General features: G+C 34.2%; 1 protein-coding gene across 1 annotated transcript in view; it reads left to right on the forward strand.

Moving 5' to 3' along the window:
- The first annotated feature begins 241 nt into the window (after nucleotides 1-241).
- The window catches only part of LOC149411161 (serine protease snk-like), a 42,653-nt gene continuing 19,119 nt past the window's right edge, over nucleotides 242-23,775 (forward strand). The window contains exons 1-7 of the mRNA XM_089647647.1: nucleotides 242-256; nucleotides 7,711-7,890; nucleotides 8,074-8,230; nucleotides 13,527-13,742; nucleotides 15,692-15,795; nucleotides 22,835-22,946; nucleotides 23,178-23,323. Of these exons, the coding sequence (XP_089503773.1) occupies nucleotides 242-256; nucleotides 7,711-7,890; nucleotides 8,074-8,230; nucleotides 13,527-13,742; nucleotides 15,692-15,795; nucleotides 22,835-22,946; nucleotides 23,178-23,323 (930 nt within the window). The remainder of the gene's footprint in view (nucleotides 257-7,710; nucleotides 7,891-8,073; nucleotides 8,231-13,526; nucleotides 13,743-15,691; nucleotides 15,796-22,834; nucleotides 22,947-23,177; nucleotides 23,324-23,775) is intronic.

Raw genomic sequence — 23,775 nt, forward strand, 5'->3', positions numbered from 1 at the left:
GAATTAACATCCAGTGCTTACATAATTTATCAAGAGAACATATAATAACACTAAAAACAATGTGCATATGATTTTGCAGTATGTATGTTTACAAGATTTAAATTCTATTAAAATAGGAATGACGTAATAGCTTTACACTGTAATATAAGAGCTGAGTGGATAACTAAACTTGAAATGAGAAAATTTAGAAATACCTTCTTTAGTAGCTTTAATAATGGAGAGACCAAATTAAAACTAACAAATGAATGAACATAAGGTAAGTACTTCTATTGGAATTGATTTTATATGATAAATGATTTAACATCCAGTGCTCACATAATTTATCAAGAGAAACATAATATTATAATAACACTAAAAACAATGTGCATATGATTTTGCAGTATGTATGTTTACAAGATTTAAATTGTATTAAAATCGGAATGACGTAATAGCTTTTCACTGTAATATAAGAGCTGAGTGGATAACTAAACTTGAAATGAGAACATTTAAAAATACCTTCTTTTGTAGTCTTAATAATGGAGAGAAGTTGTAGTCAGATTGAGTCAGATGTTCTGACGTTTTAAACAGTCGAGGTCATTGGAATTGTTAACTGTTATGATTTTGGAGCTATCAGACTGTTTCAGTAGGGTACGTCCTGACGCTGACCACGCATATTTGAAGTTGTTCTCTCTGGCGAATCGTTTTGTTTGCGCTAGTAAAAATTTGCCTTTTTGTGTTAGATGATCTGATATATATATTCTTTTGGCATCTTGCGATAATCCTAAATCGTATGTGTTTGAATTATTGCTGCTGGGTGTTGTGGCTTTTAGGTAAGTTTTCAATTTGTATGGAAAATTATCCCTTGCTTGATTGTTATAAAATGTTGCAATGATGGATCTGGGACTTTTTTCAGAGATTTTCGGCCCCATCCTGTATATTTTTTTGATTGCCGAATGCACATTTACTGTTGCGTCCTCGTAATTGATAATTTTTGATATTTTAAAGAGCACTTCCATATTGTTATTTGCGTTGGATTCCGGAATGCCCCTCATCTCGATATTACATGATTGGTTCAAGTATTCCAGTTTATCAATTCTATCGTCTTGTTTATCGATTGTGTTAGATAGACTAAAATTCTGTTTTTTTAAATCAATAAGTTCCGCGTTCACTTTTTCGTGTGATGTCTCTAAAACAATGACTCGATTTTTTAGCTCTTCTTGTTGGTCTGAAATATATTGAAGTGACTTGATCAGTTCATTGTTTTGATTTAAAATGTCTTCGTATTTTTTAGCATACATGTCGAATTTCTTGTCTACAAGAGATATCATTGCATACTTAAAAGAATCCAATTCATTTATTAATAATTCCACTGTTAATTGTTGACTAGCGTCATCTATGTTTGATTTCGATGAGTTAACATTGGTGAAAGATTGGGCGGAGGTAGATTTCTGTGAGTTGGCATATTGTTTTGATTGTAATTCAAAAGGTTGCAGTTCTTGATTGCATTCACTCAAGGTATTTCCAACACTTTTCATTTTATTCACTTTTTGGGGTTTAGAGCATTTTTTGCATCTCCAATTTTGATGACTCTTACCTCTGCGAGAGTTTTCTCCTATCCCAGCACACATTATGTGGTAGCCATCATCACAAATCGAACACGATATAAAGTCTGAAGGAACCTCAATGTTGATTTGACAGGCACTGTTTTTGAAGTTGATAAGAGAGTTTTATTTATTTTATTTATTTATTTATTAATCTTAAGTTAGCTCACATCTTCGTGTGTGCTAATAGTTTGATAAACATATAAACATGTAGGTACATTGTTTGGCAAACATAATCTTTCTTTAAATATTTCAATAAAGTCACAAAAAAAGAAACATTAATAATTGAGATAGACATATTTTCTTAATTCATTTTTGAACTTATTTATATTTTCTATCACAGCAATTTCCTTCGGGATTTTGTTATAGAGTTGAACGGCCTGGTACATCAGAGATTTTTGGGTGCTTGTTTTTTTTCTTGTTGGCAATCTAATTTGCTTAGAATTTCTCGTCCCGCGTCCGTGTATCTCGTTATTGTAATTTATTTTTCTTTTCAGTTCCTTAGACATCATCCCTATGTTAATTTTATGTATAAAAATAAGTACATTCAAATACACAGTTTGCTTCACCGTCAAAATGTTCAGCTCCTTTAACATGTCTCTTATCCGTGTGTATATGTTGCGCTTAAGTATTATTCGCATTGCTTTATTTTGCAGTATTTGCATTTTTTTCATTTTCTCTTTATTGCAGAGAAAAAGAATACTTGAACAGTAATTAAAGTGTGGTGATATAATTGTATTGTATATTATCTGGCATGTTTCTTTATTTACTTTGTTTCTGATTCTACCAAGAAATTATATTTTTTTGCAATTTTTTTAATTGTATAGTCTGCATTTTTTGAGAAGTTCAATTTTGAGTCTATAATAACACCTAGATATTTAATTTCTTCCACTTTTTTATGATTTCTCCATTTATAGAAACCTTTGGTTCCTCATGCGTATTTGTTCTGCCTATATGCATGTATTTTGTCTTATTTACATTAAGTTTTAATTTATTTAGTTTGAGCCATTTTGACAATGTTTCTAAGTCACTATTTATCTTTTTGATTGCTTTCTCATAATTATCTTCTGCAATATAAATTAGTGCGTCGTCTGCAAACAGTCTTATTTTGCAATGTTTTAATATTTTTACCATATCATTTATGTAGAGTATAAACAATATCGGACCCAATACAGATCCTTGCGGTACACCCAGCTTATTTTCAATCGGATTTGACATATTGTTTCTTATCTTTGTTGTTTGTTGTCTGTTGCTTAAGTAATTTTTAAACCATTCCAGTTCTTTCCCTTTTATTCCATATTTTTTTAAATTTTTTAATAACTCTTTTTCTATCTATTGTTTCAAAAGCTCTCTGAAAATCTAAAAACACCGCAACAATATGCAAGTTTTTATCTATATCTTCCTTCCAATCATCAATTACTAAATTTAACGCTGTTTCACATGAATTATTGTTCCTAAATCCAGATTGTTCGTCACAAAGGATGCTATTATTTTCCAAGTATTCTTCAAGTTGAGATTTAATTATGTATTCCATCACTTGCTCATATTTTGGTAACATATTTACAGGTCGAAAGTCTTCACATTTTTTTGTGTTCGAAATCTTTGGAATCGGTATCACCATAGACGTTTTCCATGATTCAGGAAACTTCCCTGTTTCTAACGATTCGTTTATTAAACTAAGAAACTCTTCTCCTATTACAGGTAATGCATGTTCTAATATTTGAATAGTGATCCCATCTTGGCTGGGCTTTGATTTGATTTTGGACAGTATTCTTTGGAGTTTCTGGCCGTCTATTTTCTTAAACTTTAATTCGCAAGTTTTTTCTTCAAAATTGAAAATTTCTTCTTCTTCTATGATTGGGATATTTTTGTTAATTTCTTCTATACTTGTCACAAAATATTTATTAAACTTATCAGCCATGTTGTTTTCGCCAGCCAATTCGGTTGGGAATATGATATCTTTTTCCACATCTTCACATTTATTTTTCATCATTGACTTAAGTGTTTTCCACATTTTCGTTTGATCTCCCCTTTCCCGTTGAATTTTGTTGATGAAATGTTCATTTTTTGTATCCTTTATAAGTTTTGAGTACTTGTTTCGAATTGTTTTAAATCTATTCCAATGTTCGTTATCCTTTGTAATTTTTGCTATTTTATAAGAAGTATCTCGTTCATATTGCATTTGTCTTAGTTTTTTGGAGTACCATTGATTATTGGTTTTAATTACTATACGTTGTTCAGGCATTATTTTATTTATTGCATCAGTCATATTGGTTACTATAGTTTCACCTTTTTTGTGAAAATCTAAGTTATTTACATCTTTCCAATCTGGAATCAATAATTCTTGAATCATTTTACTCTTATCGTATCTTTTCAGGTTAATAACTTTTTCGATATTTTTGATGTTTTTATTTTTTGCCATCACTATATTAATGATGCTATGATCTGTTATTTTAGGTGTATCTAATATTTTTACATTTAGTTCATAATCATTTGATAAAACAAGATCTATGAGTGTACAGGTTTTTACATAAAAAATATACACTTTTTCCTTGAATGTGCGCGCCTTCGTAACTTTTTAGATCTTATTGTGAATAATTCCTTGAAAACTACAATCTTATGGTCACTGTGTCACAGATTATTAAAATTGTGTTACAATTCCCAAGCTCAGATCTTCTTTGAGAGATAAAAAACACACTTTTTGGGAAAAATAATTACGCTGGCCTTGTGCGTAATCTTCGTTTTATAAAATTGACCACTTTTAGTTAATTCTCTACTGGTTTTTATGTTTATTCTTTGATATTTTGAAGCAGGCACAGAAATACGTCGACACTAGACTAATGTGGGTAGATTGTCGATGCGTGACATCTTTTGTTAGAGTGTAAAACTACTAAGTTAGCTTTATGATTAATCAAAGATTTCAACGCGCTGGAGCTCATGAAATAATTCCAATAAATGTTTTAAAATGTTTCTTGAAATGGCCAAAATGTGGCCAAATAAGGTCCAGTTGTTAGAGTGTATGTTAAATAACATTTTTCGTGGTGTTAATGTTTACGGGATGATGGTGGAGATGTTGGCATGATCGCTTATAGATTTACTCGATGCTTTTCACAGCTTTCTTTGATTTCTAGCGGCACATTGCTTCGAAGATGCATCTTCCGGCAAGAAAGCTGGCGAGAAAGCTTTTCGGGTAGTTGCTGGGACGCGAAATTCTTCCTGGGACCTACAAGAAGATGATAGGCAGGTATCAGAGGTCTGTATTAATACTATTCAGGTATGTAGTATGTATGTCACACTTATAATAATAGGTATTCCACCGATTTATTTATGTTATTTTAACAATCAATCACAAACGGTTTCAATACCCGACCTTTTGCAAGGAATTGCCATTTTTGTGTTATATTGACTGAACTAAATAAAAAAATAAAGCAAATTACACGTGTACTCAAAACCGCAATCCAAATTTTTACAAACTATAGTTAAATAACAAATTACTGAAATCCGCATGAAAATAAATATTTAAATAAAGTTGGAGTCAATCGTTTCTCGCTTGACAATTGTACTACGAGTTTCCGGACATGGTGTATACAAGATAAAAACACAAAATATTATTAAATCTTATGCTTCATGAAAAAATTTCCGCTAGCCGATTTTAATATTTTTATTTATTTGTTTATCCATTGTTGTATTTTTTTCTGATTTATGTCCGGGTAAGGCTAAGAAACTAAAGACTGACAATTTCTTCTCGATATGCATTGTTTCTCAGGTACACAACAATAAATCAGAAAAAGTAAAAAGAGAGGAAACCCCTTTTTATACTTCTCCTAGACAAGCAACAAAATTAAATCACGAAGACCTTCAAACAAGGGATAATTCAAAAAACATATGGAACGAACCCTGAGAACCGATTAAAATATATCGATTATTTTTTAATACTTGCTCAAAACAAAAATCTGGCGACCCGTTCCTTTCTTCGAAACGTGTCCTTTGAATTAAATACTGTTATTTTGAGAGACAATCTGAATCACTTTATTTAAGTGTACACCACGAATAGACACTTTTTACAAGGTTTTAATACACTAATAGATAAAGCCGGGTTCCTGTTTTGAAGCAAGAGAGAGTTTTAGGGAAATCTAGCCTTTTATACCAAAGAATGTTTACAAATACATGGACACTGTCTAATACAACTGGTACAGGAGACTGTTTTTACCATAGACATAGGAATTAATAGACGAGAAGATAATGGCGAGGGGTAAAATCAACTGTTGAAGAACGAAGGGCGTAAGGCTGACTGTGATTCGTCAATAAATCAATCTGACAGTAAATAGGCATCTCGCATTATAATATCACCATTTACTTCTTAAAAGTAAAATCTGCTTTTGAATGAATAGACATTTTTACATGGGAGCGCAAATTACTCGCCACGTTATGAACAAATTTGCGAAGTCCAAATTCGGCAAAAAAATTCGGTTCTATTTTCAGAGTCGAATATTTCGTTTAAGTATTTAGTTAAGACACTTTTATAAATGTTCATAATTTACTTCCCAGCAACCAACCAGCTTTGTGTTTCGCGTCCAGACGTTTCTCGATGTGATAGTATATGTTTCTAAAACTGATCTATATTATACGATGTGAATATGCTTAAAATAAAGTAAAATAATGCTTATATATGGAATGTAATACGACAATTGGGTTTATTCTCTTTTTCACATCTATTTTTACAAGTTTTCATAGTACAAGTCAACATTTTGCCGTGTTATTTCGTAAAATGAACCGATGATGCCTCGACCATAGTTCGCACAAGAATGATGACGTCACGTTTTCAAATTTCACTTGAGGCCATACGCGAGCCCAGCCAGCTCCAATGGAACCGGTATGGGGAGTGGGGATAATACGCTTTTAATCACTTAGGGCAGGTCTACTAATATTCATATGTCTATGGTTTTTACCGACGTGATCAGCAAGTAACTAGCAGAGGCGAGAACCTTTCATAATTAATATGACCTAAAATTCACAGGTGGCACTAATGGTATAAAATCAATTTTGTACACTGCGATCAAAATAATACAATGTGTGCGGACATTTTTTAACATATGTGCGGTCGCATACTCGCACACTTTAGAGGGAACATTGTTTATGAAAATGTTCACGAACTAGGCACTCAAAGAGAAAACTTTGCACAAATGGATGTGACTAGACGCCAGTGCTGACGTCATGCTGTTATTATTAAGCCAGGTAAATGTTCACCCTGTTGACTGGGCTTCGGCCTAAAACAACACTTTGAAACTGTAACATTTACGTAAGTTGCAGACCTTAGGTATTGAAATATTTCCCTACCATGTTTCATCAATCATCAATCGTCCACTGGATATAATTCATCTTGTATGTATGCAACGATATTAGAAATTCGATTATTAATTTTTTTTTAAACATAAGTAGGTAAATTTTCACAGTTACAAAACACTTTGTGGATATACATAATTAGAATAAAATAACATTGTTTATAATACCACTTTATTGAATTTATTATTAAATATGTAAAACCAACCGATTTCGTTTGACCCTGACCCTTCATCAGGGTTATGTAAAAACATATTTGTTGAACAAACGTCTTTTATCGAACTATTTTCTATTCTTATAAAGTGTTATTCGACAAAAATTTTCCCAGGCATGTTAGTACTTTGCTTGTTGAATATGTGCTATTTTAAGTCGGAGGGCTGTTCTAGTTCATTTTCAATCAATGCTAGCAACATTTTATTTAATTCTCTTTTTTCAACAGAAAACTTTTCTTTCAAAGCTATTTGGGTTTTTCGTCTGATTTTCGGCAAAGATGAGATTTTTCCGAAAGAAGAAAAGGTTTTTCAAACAGTTTATACCAATTAGAAATTAAGATTAAAAAATCAGTTTGCTGTTATTTTTAAATTTATTCTCTATACCTTATTTGAAATAATCCAGTGGAAAAGTGGAAGTTAATTCTTGAGGAATCTTTTTATGTGAGTAAAACCATCAATTAACGAAAACGCGCCAATTGACTATCTCCCTAGTTCTAAAATAAAATTATCTTTTTGTGTGTTATTAACCATGGACCTTAGGGGATTCACTCCATTATATTATTTTATTATTTGTGCAGGTGCTTAAAATTTATTTGGGGGAAAGGTATGGAGGGCCTATTCGAAGCTTTCAAGACGACATCGCCGTTCTTTGGCTGAAAAATAATTTCACTTATACTGAGACGGTGCGTGCCGTTTGCCTGAATTTGGAGGACACAAACCTGCAGGAACGGCAGACGCGTCCGGACAGCGAGGGCAAGGTAATAACTTAATCCCATTCCCATTCCCATTCCCATTCCCATTCCCATTCCCATTCCCATTCCCATTCCCATTCCCATTCCCATTCCCATTCCCATTCCCATTCCCATTCCCATTCCCATTCCCATTCCCATTCCCATTCCATTCCCCTGAGTTTCGGCGTTGTCTGACCCGGTGTGTTGCAGGTGGCGGGTTGGGGACTGACGGAGCGCCGCAAAACATCGGAGACCCTCAACTACCTGAAGGTGCCGGTCATCGGGGACTCTCAATGCACGAAGGAGCTGCCTAAGAATTACACTAGATTCATTACCGCCGACAAGACATGCGCTGGACTAAAACACGGTAGGATATCCATCAAATAGGTTCAAAGAGTGAGATACTGTGAGTTATTGGGTTATGGGTACTCATTGCTAAAGCCAGTCAACGAATTTCAGATGGGATCGCAGTTTGTTTTCTGTAGGGGCTGGTATAAGAATTGCTGTTCATGTTCGCTAAAAGAGATATTTACGTCTGTCAAGTTGTTCTATGGTAGAAACCCCTTTAAGATAAGCCGAGTGATACCGTTACTAATAATTGCTGGCCCTAATTGTTTGCTGTTAAGAAATATTGTTAGTAAGTAAAAATGATAATACATATACAGTTATGTGTAATTACAAACGAAAACAGAAACCAGTTTAAAGCAAGAATAAAAATTCACATACCATCGATAAATCAAAACAAAGAAACGAACTTACAAAATCAGGATGCGACAAATTCAATTAATCTACAAAATGCAAAACCAATTTATACACACGAACACAATTAACAAATTGAAATATTTCATTTGACTAAAATCGGACTAGTTGACGTATCAGGTACTGGTGAAGACCATGGGTCTTCCGGGTGCTCCAGTGCTGATAGGAAAGCCGAAGGTGCAGTGGACCTGGTCGGTGGTTGTGCGGGAGGTGCATAGACCAGTGTGGATGCCGCGTGGTCTAGGTGCGTGGATGTAGCACTGGTCAGATGTGTTGGAACCAGGGCGCTATGTGATCCGATGTAGCGCTGGCCAGGAACGATGGCCGGGGCCAGGGCGCTGTGATGATCCCGATGGAGTCCATGGTTGAACGGTGCAGAGCCGGGTGTAAGTATCGGAGGTCCGGTGCGCGGGATGGTGCGCAGGCAGGGCCACCGACAGCTAATCTGGGCCCCAAATCTATGGCCGGGGCCAGGGCGCTGTGATGATCCCGATGGAGTCCATGGTTGAACGGTGCAGAGCCGGGTGTAAGTATCGGAGGTCCGGTGCGCGGGATGGTGCGCAGGCAGGGCCACCGACAGCTAATCTGGGCCCCAAGTCTAGTAGACTATACCGGGCCCCCTCACCACAACTTACCGGGGGGGGGGGGGGGGGTGAGATAACAATTAATAATTTTTTTATAAATTTAATTTAGATTAAATTTGATAATATTATTATTAAGTTCTGCAAGTGTTTTAGTTTTTTATTATTGTGACAGCTGTTTCGGCTTACAAGGCCATTTTCAAACTGTGGTTAGTCCACATTGAGACGACGTTTTTATACTATTTCAAATGTAAATTTTGAAGGTGCATACATTGATTTATTACTGGTTACACCGATGACATGATCTATTGTTGGTTAAACCAATCTATGTTTTCCCCTCAGTAAATGGTAATGGGTTCTTAATTATTTACTAATGACTTGTTTATTTACTAATGAAAAGTCATTAGTAAATAATTAAGAACCCATTACCATTTACTGAGGGGAAAACATAGATTGGTTTAACCAACAATAGATCATGTCATCGGTGTAACCAGTAATAAATCAATGTATGCACCTTCAAAATTTACATTTGAAATAGTATAAAAACGTCGTCTCAATGTGGACTAACCACAGTTTGAAAATGGCCTTGTAAGCCGAAACAGCTGTCACAATAATAAAAAACTAAAACACTTGCAGAACTTAATAATAATATTATCAAATTTAATCTAAATTAAATTTATAAAAAAATTAAATGGAGTTCTACGAATTAAACACAAAAACAATAAACAATTAATAAGTTCATGCTTACCTGCTACTGCTAGGAATACTACTTCATTACCTTTTATTATACCATTATACCAATCATTCGAATTTAGCATAATTATTCAGTGGAAATGTTTAAAAAGTTATGGTGAATACTCAAAATAAAATACTTGTATTTCTTGTTTGTGTGTATTTACATATTCTTCGTTAATCAAGATATCTTGAGGCTAAATTAAATTATTATATTTGAAAGACAGAAAATAGTTAACAAAAATAAATAATCAATTTTCGAAACCAATGGAAAATAAATTAGGAGTACCGCAGTGATCGATCCTTGGACCCCTATTGTTCATACTCTATAAGTCTATATTAATGACATGGTGAAAATATTTTCAAAATGCAAAGTACGACTATTTTCCGATGATACACTTATATACTTAATTGGAGATAACTATAAAGAACTAATAAATATTTTAAATAATGAACTAGATGATGTATCAAGATGGCTAAAAATGAATAAGCTTAAAATGTATGGTGATTGGAAATAAGAAGACATTCAGTGAAAGCAAAATTAAAATTGATGGTGAAATTATTGAAAATGTTACTGAAATCAAATACTTAGGAGTCATATTAGATTCCAAACTAAACTTCAACAGACATGCCGAATATACCCAAAAGAAAATTGGCAAAAAGATGTCTTTTTTGGGAAGAATCCGGCCTAAAATTTCCAGAAAAATCGCCATCGCCATTTACAATTGCTCCACACTTCAACTACTGATCAAGTATCCTTTTCCTCTGACATGAAAGAGAACAGAAAAAGTTTCAAATTCTCCAAAACAGAGTAACGAGAATAAAACTCCAAAGAAATAGATTTTTAAAAATAATTAAAATGTTAAAGGAACTTAATTGGTTAACCGTGAAACAAATACTGACCTTGAACACGTTGATATTTATTCACAAAATATTAAACAACATGTTACCAAAATACTTCTCAAATAAAATCGTATACATTAAGGACATTCACAGACATTACACAAGGACTAGCAAGGAAATAAGATTAAACAAAAAGGACAAAACGAATACGCAAAACAGTTTGCTGTACAAAGGAATTAAGTTATGTAACACACTAACAGAAACTCTAAAGTCCTCACCAATTGAAAAGTTCAAGATGTATTGTAGGAGCTACATAAAACAAGAAAAAAATATAGTGAATTTGAAATATTATAATTAATTAACTGCAATATGAAATATTATAATTAATTAGAAATTGGTAACCTTAAATGTACAAATTACTAAAATAAAATTCAAATAAAAAAAAATATTATAACAACACAGATACGTTAGTAATGGAATACTAAATTGGAATATTTTTAAAATTATAGTAAAAACTCCACAAACTATAAAAAAATAATATAGGCAAATAAAAATTGTCATCTAAAATTTTGCTTTTCTACTTTTCTTGTTTGCAAAGCTAGTTATAACATCATCAAAATCCAAGTTTCTGGCCAGACCATTTTCTAAAGATAACATTCCCAAACTTGTTAAACTTTCTTGACCCATTGTGGAACGCAAAAAGTTTTTCACTCTAGACAACAAACTAAAAGATCTTTCTGCTTCCGCAACTGTTACAGGCAGAGTACAGAAAATTCGAATGGCAATTACTACATTAGGGAAGAGATTTGACAGTTTTTGGTTTGAAAGAGTATTTAGTAACTGCAGTGGATTTAAATGTTCTGAAAAGTTTCCTGGTTGAATAGTTTTTAAGTGTTCAATTTCCAAAAGCGTTTCTTCTTCAGATACATCAGTTTTATAGAGATCACACCAGTTTTTCACCCTTTCTTTTAGTTCTTCTTGAGTCATACTTGGGTATTGCCAAAGAAACTTAAACAATTCATTAATATTGTTGACAGCTTTGTATCTTCGGGTCAAGTTTCCAATGACACTGTCAAACAACACATAAAAAACATTAATTTTAAAGTTCTCTTCTGGGCAATCAATCTGTTTTTCATGACTTTTATCAGCCAAAACTTTTGTCTTTTTTCTTTTTTTTGGGAGTTCTTGTGAAATTCCAATATTTTCAGCTACAAGTTTACACTCTTCTAATATTCTAGTCCACTTAGAACGAAGGGTAGATAGGTTTTCAACTAAGTGTTGAAAATTGACAACTTCCACGTCCAGAGTTGCTTGTCTCGCTTGCAAAACTACACTCCAGGAGTTTATTTCAGACAACACTTTAAACCATGTCGTAGACATTCAAATGTATTCATATACTGTTCAGTGCCCTTAATTTCGGCCAAAGTTTGAGGAGTGAGATAAAGCTCTTTAATCTTACTAAGAGCAACTTTCAGTCCAAGAATATGAGCAGCAAAAGGCCGCACGCTATCAACTCTTGCAGACCATCGGACGATCGGGTCGGTAGGGCCCGGGGGTGAGTATGAGCGGGGGCGCGGCGGGCGGCTGCATCGCCCCTCCCACAGCGGGCCGGCCGGCATGGCGTGCTTGTAGCTTGAGCTGTGAGTGGCACGCTCTGAGAGCGTGTTCACACACATGCGTGGGATGACGTAATTCAGCATATCGCTCGCCATATATTCCAATTTGGAATGTACGGCGAACGTTATGCCGAAATACGCTATCCCTCGCATATTATAGCTGTGTGCTGTGTGTGAACACGCTCTGAAAGTTGGGCCTACGGAGCGTGCGGGCCTGGGCGCCCGGCCCACGTCCGTTCCTAGTGTCATTGGCATTTTTTAGTAAAATATCCGGGCCCCGTCCCGGGCCCCCCTTAGGCCCGGGCCCCAAGTTTCGGACTTGGCTAACGTGCCCTCTCGGCGGCCCTGTGCGCAGGTTGTCACTCGCGAGACTGCAAATTGTTGAACGACTGATGACTGACTAACTGACTGCTCGCTTCGTCTGGTGATTTCAATGACACTGGAATTACGCCTAGGCAACAGGCTAGAACCTTCTAGCGAATGCGCGTAATGTGCTAGACCAACTCGCAACGTATTGTCGTAGGTAGCTCTAGACGTCGGTAGTCCGTAGACAGGTAGCTCATATTGTTTACCTTTAGCGAGACATTCTAGATGAATCTCGTCGATATATATATAAACATATAAAAAGTCCCCGAGGTTGCCCAGGCTTTACACAGAGTTTAAAAAAAAATCAGATATAGATATAGTCCCTCCGCGCTGATTCCTGCGAGACGTGCTAAACAACTCTACTCTTTACTTACTCTACTTTCCTTTCCAGGATCAGCCGTGCGCATGAGGGATAGCGGAGGCGGTCAAGCAACTAACTCTTTACTTACTCTACTTTCCTTTCCAGGATCAGCCGTGCGCATGAGGGATAGCGGAGGCGGTCAAGCAACTAACTCTTTACTTACTCTACTTTCCTTTCCAGGATCAGCCGTGCGCATGAGGGATAGCGGAGGCGGTCAAGCAACTAACTCTTTACTTACTCTACTTTCCTTTCCAGGATCAGCCGTGCGCATGAGGGATAGCGGAGGCGGTCAAGCAACTAACTCTTTACTTACTCTACTTTCCTTTCCAGGATCAGCCGTGCGCATGAGGGATAGCGGAGGCGGTCAAGCAACTAACTCTTTACTTACACTACTTTCCTTTCCAGGTGCAGCTGTGTGCAAGGGCGATAGTGGAGGTGGTCTAGTGTTCCCGCTAGAGAGCTTCCCTCCACGCTGGTTCCTGCAAGGCGTGCTAAGCAACGCACCCTCTTTTGCCACCTCAGATGAGGATTCCTGCATTTACACCACGTATGCCGTCTATACCACCGTGTTCAAGCATCGGGACTGGCTGGTCAAAATTACAAAAAACCTTTCGTCAAACGGTAAAACTTACCTTCTGCTGTTTGTCAACCTTTTCAGAGTCGCGACGCCTTTGAAATCCAAAAACATAAAAAAACCTTACGACCCCATTTAAATATTACATTACTGTCGTGAAAATTTTTTTTTTAGTGTGATAGACTCATTTAAAAACATTGATTCCATTTGCTACTTTTTACTTGTGCGAAAAAGCCTTCCCTTTTCAGATGACTTTAAAAACGAAATCGTTTATTAATGTTTCAATGTCGATCCACGTACGGAAGACCTTTTAAGTGAAAAACAACCTCAAAAGTCACAAAATAACATATTTATTGATCACACATCGATGAACATGAGCTTACTCGGCAATACCTTCTTTCTTTCACCATTTACTACTTTTATATATTTCTGTTAAAAAAACTACATAATATAGACTTTAATTAGATTTCGTATCTTATTCCAGTGCAAAAAAATTTCGATAAGTATTCCTGGGGCGTCTCTACCATTCAAACCCTCCTGGTGCTAATAAGAACGAATTTTGAAATTTTAAGTGAAATTGGTCGAGTAGTTTTTGAGTTTATAGGGCACAAACATTGTCATTTATACAGAGTATTCACAGTGCACACACTTCGGGAGGTGATTATACATGATGGGACAAGTAAAAAAGATAGTTAACTTCTTTCAAAATTCCAAACGCTTAAGGGTAGTTTTCAGCTAAAAAATATGAACGTTGATATATCCAGTGAGAATAATCATAAGTCACTAAACAAATTATTGCACACACAATCAGCGTTCCTTTGTTGCAAACAGAGATGTGCAAAATGGGTACCCAAAACCATTTGAAATGCAAAATGGAAATGGGTCAAAACTTTTCCATTTGAAAATGCAAAATGCAAAACGGTTTTTAGAAATTTCAAATGCAAAATACCTATTATCAAAATGCACTGAAAATGCAAAATGGTTTCTCAGGTAAAACAATCAAAATAATTATATAATTTTTAAACAATTTTGTCATTTAATAATGGACATCAATGTAGAATAAACATATTACATGATGGTAAATCCAAAAACACCACGACTACGGATTATGAAACCACAAAAAATTTTCGCGGGACTAATGTTGCCAACGTAAAAACATAGAAACTGCTATCTAATATTTAATATTACAGCGTCATGGCCCCATGTTCAGTATTTGAATCAGTATTTTTTGTAATGGTATCACTCAATTGCCAGGGCTCCTACCAGGGAGTAACTTGACAAATATAAATTATCTCTCATAGCGAGGTTGAGGACCGACTGATATTTGGGGCTTATGAAAAAAAGATGAGTGAAGATAGTAGGAAGAATGTTGCAAAAAAGCATTTAAAATGGAAAAAACATTTAAAATGCAAAATGCAAAATGGTTTTTAGAAAAGCATTTAAAACACAAAATGGAAAATACCCATTTTGCATTTCCATTTGAAATGGATTTATTTGAAATAAAGCACATCTCTGGTTGCAAATAATTATGTTTAACGGCAGTATCTCTCGGCGGATTAAGATTGGTAATATACGACGTATTAGACTGCGTTTCTAAATTACAGAGGTATCTCTATTCACGGGTAGAGGCAACGGAAGCTGATCGATGACTTGCATTTAATGCTAGCTGCGTTCTTCATGTTCAAAAATCAAGCGTGAATTTTAAAATTTCTGCTTTGTATGCGGAAGCATTACAAAGTTATTAATTTAACGTAACTCCAAAAATGACAAACATCGTGACAGAACAGTAACACTGGTTATAACTTAAAACAGAGTTTTTGTATATCTACGCGACTTATTTTTTTGATAGATTGCGTTTCCCCCCCCCCCCCCCCTATGTCTGATCGCGATCTCCAGGTTAAGAAGCGAGACGGTTCTTATGTCATTCTTGCATTCGGATTGAACTCGCGAACCCGACACGACCAAGCGCTCGACTCATATATTATTATCGACGCAGGAAATGCTTGCCTGCTGGAGAGGACCAAATCTTCCGGAGTCTGCAAACCCTTAGCGGATTGCCAGGAGGAACTAACTTTGTTTAATCGCGGCACAAACCTACAGGTAAGTGTATTCTTCTTCTTTGCACGATGTAGGAGAATGGTGCAGGTCACAGTGGGCGTTGAATTATTTAGCTTTTCGACAACATCGGGAATCACTTGGTTCAGCTCAGATGCGCCTCTAGGAAATTGGCGAAGTTGACGTTCATCTACAAACTATTTCAGTGTTTTCATTTCTACATTGATGCAATGATCGTGGAATTTTTTTTTGTTGATTTCAAAATCATTATTCCTATAAATGAAATCGATTATGTGAATTACGAAGTTTTTTATTTTAATATTAAAAAACACAATTTTGGTGACTTTATCAACTACCACACTAGGCTCATGCTCGTATTATAGCAGTCACACATGATTCTTGTACAAATAACAATAATAAAATATAACGGAAAGGGAAATTGTGATGGTAAAACAAAAACTAAAAACATGCACATCATTATAGAAACAATATTAGAAATAGAAATAAAGATAAAACTAAATAAATGTTAAAACTTTTTGTGTTAGGAACTTTAGAAAGAAGGCTCGTCCCCTTTCAAATAAGGTGAGGTGTCATGAGAGTTTAGATTGAGTGAACACGAGTGAATGATGATTTGGGACAGTTATTAAAAGCATTATGTTTACGTATGGAAAATGTCATGTATTGAGTTTTGTCCATATTAAGTGTGAGGAGGTTTGTGTCTAACCAATGCTTTACTTTTATTAGGCCATTATTACTTTTATGAGTTTCCGATTGCCATGATTTATCTTCAAATATAAATACTGCATCATCTGCAAATGATAATATCTTACCTCCGCTATCCACGGTTCACAGTTTGTTGATGTATATTAGAAATAAAAGTGGGCCTAGTACACTGCCTTGAGGTACCCCGTAGGACATAGATAATTTTTTAATCATATGTATTTTATCAGAGTGGAGTTTATTGCGATCGGTTCGTTCAATAGTTTTCAAACCATGAATAGACTACTCCCTTTATTCCGATCAGTTGAAGTTTTTTAAGCAGTAAAGGATGGGGAGCGTATCAAATGCTTTTGTTAGATAGAAAAAAACAGCAAGTGGTTTGTGACCAATGTCAAGATTATGAGAAAAAATTTTGGTGAGAGCGGTAATTGCATCTGAAGTACTCCCACCTTTTCGGAAGCCGTATTGGTTACCCTATAATATTTTGTTATTCTTATAACTTAAGAAACTTACATTCTTCACAGCTTTTTTACAATTTTAGATGTTGTGCTAAGTAGCTGTAACGGTAGTTGCTTACAGATAATTTGTTACCTGCTTTGAAGATTGGGATAACTGTATCCTGTTTTAAGGAAATAGGAAATAAACCAGTTTTGAAGCTTAGATCAATTACATGTTTAAGAGGTGAGGCAATACATTTTTGTATGTTTTTGATAATTTTTGCTAATCTTTCCCGGTAGAGTTACTGTTTTTAAGAGATTAGATTATTTCTATAATTTCTATTTCAGAGTTGGGAGTGGGAGCAGTACATCGTTTGCAAGGTCCTTCTCCTTTGTTTCTGTCCAAAATATTTTTTGCTAGTTTTGGAGAAAAATTGGTTGAAATTTATTTTATTTATTTATTTATTAGATACAAATAATTACATACATATTAAGGAAGCTTTGGCTGTCCAACTAGGAAATTTTCCCGTTTTAGGACAGCCAAATTGCCTGGTTTAGTTAACATTTGTACATGCTGCTGTTATGAATTATGTTTCCATACTTTACATTAATAGTTACGCTAGTAATATAGTCTATATACATATATATTTATCAAAGTAATCAAAATAAAAACTTTTTCATACATATTTGTACACCCGAATATTAGTTTTTTTTTGTAAAATTTTATCAAGGTACATCTAATAATATGCAATTAAGGAACACTGTATCAGGGTACATGATAACATATTGGATTAATTCAATTTATAGTTACAATATAAGAAAAATATTAGGTGGGTTTCTTAATTTGATCGCTGTTACTGTGCTGTGTATTAATTTACATAATCAAGGTACATATAATATAATATACATAATCAAGAAAAATATAAACAAGGTACATGAAAACATATTGTATAAACATTATCAATCACAAAAATTATCAATCGCATTGTATAAATGGTGGGATATTTTTTCGGGGACGGAATTGGCATGTATTGTTTCATCTTCGATAGTAATCTTAACAATGGGTGTGTGAGTTTTATTAATATTAGCTATATCTTTTATGATACTCCATTTTTTCGTCATTGATAGCTTTACTGATTTGTTTTTCGTAATAATCCCTTTTAACTCTATTTTTTTCGCTTATAGAATATGACAGGTGCACTGTTGTAGTGATTTTTCCGGCATACGTTATGAAGCTTTTCGCGCTTTCTGATACAGTGGAAAATGCCTGCAGTGATAAATGGTTTGAGTTTTGGGTCAGATCGTTTTTTTACTTTTTGTGTATGTTGCATTGGCCAAGTGGTAGTGTAAAGTATTTGTAAATAATTCGCATGCAGAGGTCGTATCGATACAAAAATAGATATGTTCCCAGTTTTCTTTAGAAACATTGTTTAGGAGAGTGTAGAAGGAAATCTTTTCTTGGGGGAGAGTATTTTGTGCTGATTTGCGTATTTTGTGGGTGAGAGAAGTGACAATTGTGAAGTAATCTGTGACAGTTGTTTGGTACACAATGGATTCTGTGTCTAGTTTACTATTAACAAAGGCATGATGTATACAACTACTTGTGTTCATTTTAATCTGATTCTCTAGTTGGAGTGGTGACAGCTGGTAAATATCCTGAGATAGTTAGTGAATTTAAGTATTCGTCGGCTTAAGGATGCATTTTGTTGATAATATTTATGATAAGATCCCCAATTATATAGGTGTTCTGGAAATGGTCTCTGTTTGTCGGAATTTCTTTTAGTGAGTGTATAAATGGGGTAATATTGTGTATGTTCGGAGATCTGTAAATAGTCAGGATTGTTATATGATTATCAAGTTGGAGTTGAAGACAGTTTGCGTTTGCGAAGTTTATCGAAATTACCTTAAAGGCGAAAAATATTTGCTAATTCAAAAAATTTGACTGCCCTGACGCTAAACATTTGCAGTCATTACCATTCCCAGTTAGACAGTCAAAGATTGATGATTCTTTAATTGAATTTTTTATTATCAAATAAATAAATTCTGTTATGGATGGAATATATATAATGAGCTTATAGATGTCGCTGATATTTTAGATGTAAATCTTAACACATTCAAAGCCAAATTATAAAAAAAAACTAGTAATCATAATTTATGGATATGCTTCAGTATTCACAAAATCTTTTTTTACTTATTTATTTTTAATTTTGATTATCCGTGCATAAATTTTAAGGGTTCTTTAAACTTAGTGTCATAATAACCGAACAAGTATATTGTATTTTATGATTTATTATAAAAATATTTTTTATTTATCTAATAATTTTGTTTCCAATTTAATTAATAATCGTCAATAGGGCGTTAATAAACAAATAAAGTAGAATAACATTATTTAGGCCTGATTTGTACGTGCCTCGATTGTGACTTCACCGGATGCGATAGAAAAATAATAATTTGATAAATATATGTCATTTAAGCGATAGTGGACTAAAGACTTAGAGCGAACATATGAGAAATGTAACGGGAGCATCATGACCAGGGGGTATAATTCAGATCGAAAATTATAGTGACGTCATGTTGTTGCCTAACTATATTCACAAATGAAAAACTCTGAAAGTCTATGGAATAAAGTTTCAGAGTTTTTCATTGGTGTATAGTATAATAAGTAGCCTCCGAATGAGAATTGTACTGTCTATATATTGACGTATCTATGGTTTTAAAGACCAATTTGTTTCATACAAAAATCCCGAAGATATCGATATTGTGAGTGGTTTATTATGGCAATGACGGAAGCAGATGCGGAAGCGTATGTGAATGCGAAAGCGGAAATGAAATTGGATTTAGAAATTCAAAAATGATGGGTAGAACAGAAAGTCTAAACTTCGTCACTTTCGTTGGATGAAAAATGGTATATTATGTATTTTGATTTCAATATTTAAAATTTAACAATATGAGCATTTGCAGCTTTCTGTATTATGGGGAAACTATTTATAGTAGATTAAATACCATTTTCATAAAACGGTACATAATTTTGCAATAAACAAATGCAATACGAAAATAGAATCTGCTGGCGGATGGCGAAAATTTAGCTTCGACATACCAAGAGTTAGTGGTTTCCAATTTATATCTGGAATGGTGTTTTCAGTTGTGCCCGCCTTCAGGAGAAACCATAAATGTCTGCTGTCCGCCCGTCACCCCATCTGGCATCAGACCTTCGCCAAGTAAAAACGGTACAAACATTTTTATTTTACACTCAACCGAAGAATTCACTTATTAGCTCACTGGTTAATTCTATTTCGACTCGTAGCTTAGAGGTTAAAAATATTCTTACCAACGTAACACAGAAGTTATTCCGCTTGTTTTTTTTTTGTATTACGTTAAAGTCAAATTAGTTATTATTAAGTAGGTGGAACACTACGAGTATATATATATACACCTATTTTAGTAAAGGTTTTGGTAAAATTCGACATCAATATCAAATACTAACATATAAACAACATATAAATAAATATCTAATACTAACATATAAATAAATATCAAATACTAACATATAAACAACATATAAATAAATATCTAATACTAACATATAAATAAATATCAAATACTAACATATAAACAACATATAAATAGATATGAAATACTAACATATGATCGAATTGGCTTCAAAGGTAAATTATTGAGTTGGTAATTAAATACGTTAATTTTGTTAGTTTGATGAATCAATTGCATCTAATAACGGAGAATTATGTTTGACCTGGTTTTGTTAGAGAGTCATTAACAACTTGATTATCAGCCCTGCCCTCGTTGTCACTAGTAAATTCCATGTGCCGTATAGGAACACAAGGCAAAATGTAACATTCTTCTGCAATACACACACAATCAACTACCAGACACACTCATTAAGGCAATGCACTACGTCGTGTAATATTTTTAATTGAGCCGCTACCAATAACAACCCTTACGTAGATGGCAATAAGGTTTAAATTCCCGCTTAACACCATCCGCCTGTTTTGATTTATGCAAGAAAAAACCATGGCCAAAAAGTGCCTTTTATTTTATTTTGTGGATATTTAGGCATAAATATTTTTTTTTTTCGATCATTTTATAAATAACTTAATTTGTCACATTATACAATAAAATCATTACCGAAAATGGGTTCGTAAGTAGAAGATTTTGAACTTTAAAGCAGTTTTCATAGGCCTTTACATTATTTTTTTCTGGGCTTTTAAAAAAACTTACTAAAAAATACTCGACCATTTCAAAGGCCAAGATATATTCTACTCGCAGTATTTAATTAAAGCATCTGAAACATTTCTAGGCGACCAAATTTTCAAACCAAAAACACATGATTTTGCATTACTACGTATGGCATCGCCTTAACCAATAGGATGCATGATGTTGGTTTGGGGGTACTATTGATATAAATATATGACTGACTCCATTTATAGTAATAAGCGTAATCTATACCAGCACTTTTTAAATTCTACAAATTATAGTAGCGTTGGTAATGTAATTTTAGTGATTTATCTTAAATGTAGTGTCTATATTATTTTATGTTTCTGTCACATGTTTTACTAATATTGTTTCATAAACAGTTGATCAGTTTAACATTATTTCATGCTTTAAAACTTTGTGTATAATTTTCGAGAGTATAGTTTTTATGACTAGGCTGGGCGTAAAACCAAACCTAAATAAATTCATAACATTCCATCGAATTTGTCAGAAAACTTATTATTTTATTGATATTTTTTTCATTACATTTCCTTACTTTTTTCCTGTTCTGCTTTCAATTTAAATTGTATGAAATAAGTTTGAATAACAGCAGTAACTTTATTCCATTGTTGTGTTCATGGGTAAATTCCATGTTTAAAAGTAAACCGAGAAAGTATTTGAAAAATCACTTTTTGTGCTTTTAAATAGTTTCACTTTATCAGAACTGTTTATGTATGCTATTGTTATGTTTTTTTTTCTTTCAATTTGGTTTTAAATTTTTAATGTCATGATTCTATTGGGTATATACAAAAAAATCCTAACACTGTAAAATATGAATGTTTAAAGGCTGTTTATAACGCAAATAAATAAAGCTTTCAATGTGACAAAAATTCTATTACGTGTCTCACTATACGCGGATTTCGGTTCCAAAGAAAAAATATGTTATTTTTTAAGATAATATCTATACATTTTGCCGAAAATTTAATTATATGAAATTCCCTCGACAGAAAAAAAAATCGCAAAGTAAGCTCCGAAAATTATTAAAAACACGTTTTTTTCTGTTATTCAATATGTTATAGGCATAATAAAATTCATAGTGTACCTTTAAATGTAACAAAAGCATTTGTCCAGAGGTTTTTGCTCTACTTCAAACGAGTGGTGTTTTATTTAATATTTTCTTCATTTTCGCTCAATTATTGTCGTTTTTTTAACATTAGTGTGCTCCCTCTAACATTCGTATTTACATATTTCCCTTTCAAACCAACTTTGAACACTTACTACGGAGCCTTAATAATCAGAATAACCTCAAATATTATAATGAATGGCAGAGAAATACGGGTCTATTATTTTGTTATAGGAACTGGCTGCACTGTGAGAGGAGTCTCCGGAGTTTGTCGACCATACTCCGCCTGCCCGTTAGCTACTGCGGTTGATGCGCGTGGAACTCTGCCGCCAGTAAATATATCTTATTTTAAACCACAGAGTTGTCAGGCCCATAATATCATAGTTCAATGTATCACCGAGGTGAAAATCTCGTCTTGCAGAATATAGTGAATTCTTCATATTTTTCCTAAAAAGGATTTCCTTTCGTTATTTTTCACCTACAGGGAATACAAATGTAAGTGCCCACGACGGTTTAGGATCCCAGGAGGTCATGGTACATAGTACCATGAAGGTCATCTTTGTCACATAATAATGTTTTGTTTGTTTGTTTTCAGGAGTGTCCGGGAAGTGTCCCCCGGGGTCAGCTGGTCTGCTGCGAGTTATCTTGCCCGCCACTGCCATCCGGAGCAGTTAAGCAGCGGAAGAATGGTTCCAAGGCCAGGGACTGTAAGTATTATGAAGCTGAACATTAAATCATCCGTCCATCAGTCTATCCGACGTCTAATTCTAATTAAAAATCTGCTAAAATTATTCGTTTTTCTGTTAAAAACGGGACTGCAGGCCTTAAACGAATAAATTGACAGATTTCCTTGCAAATATTCAATCCGCCAATCCGTCTCTCCGTCAATTCGTCGATTTGTCCATTTGTTGATGCATTCATTCCATTGTTGTTTACAGACTGCGTGGAGTTGGCTGAAAAGATTTTCCCGTGTCAGAGGAACAGTTCCGGCTGGCGTAGAGGAAACCTATGCGCGTCAGCACCTCCCTCCACCTTGTCCCTAGAACCAACTCGAATTAATACCACCGCTGATTTTCCGCATATTGTAAGGCTTATTATCATAAATTAACAATTTAATGAAACTTTTGAAAGAATTGGTACCTTTCAGAAACAATTTTTTTTTCTGTCTCCAATTTTGAAAGAAAAATATCAGTTAAACTCAATTTACATTTTCACACCAATTTGGAAATTTCACCGGCGTTTCACAAGGGTCTCATTTAGGAGCAGTATTGTTTTCCTTGTTTATCAACAACATAACTTCCGTTTTTGATGGAGTTATGATACTTATATTTTCTGATGATCTTAAAATTTAAAAAAAACTATTAGTAATCTCAACGATTGTTACGTATTACAATTAAATCTTGTGAGGTTACAAGAGTGATGTACCTCTTCCAACAAATGTTCCTAAATATTGAAAAATGTCTAATAATAACTTTTGCCCGAATCAAAAAATCCCATTATCCACTTGAGCGGTAGTGTCGTACGTATACATTTTAC

The sequence above is a fragment of the Hesperophylax consimilis genome, chromosome 26 (genome assembly GCF_061612785.1).
Source record: "Hesperophylax consimilis isolate HC1 chromosome 26, BYU_Hcon_1.0, whole genome shotgun sequence".
NCBI lineage: Eukaryota > Metazoa > Arthropoda > Insecta > Trichoptera > Limnephilidae > Hesperophylax > Hesperophylax consimilis.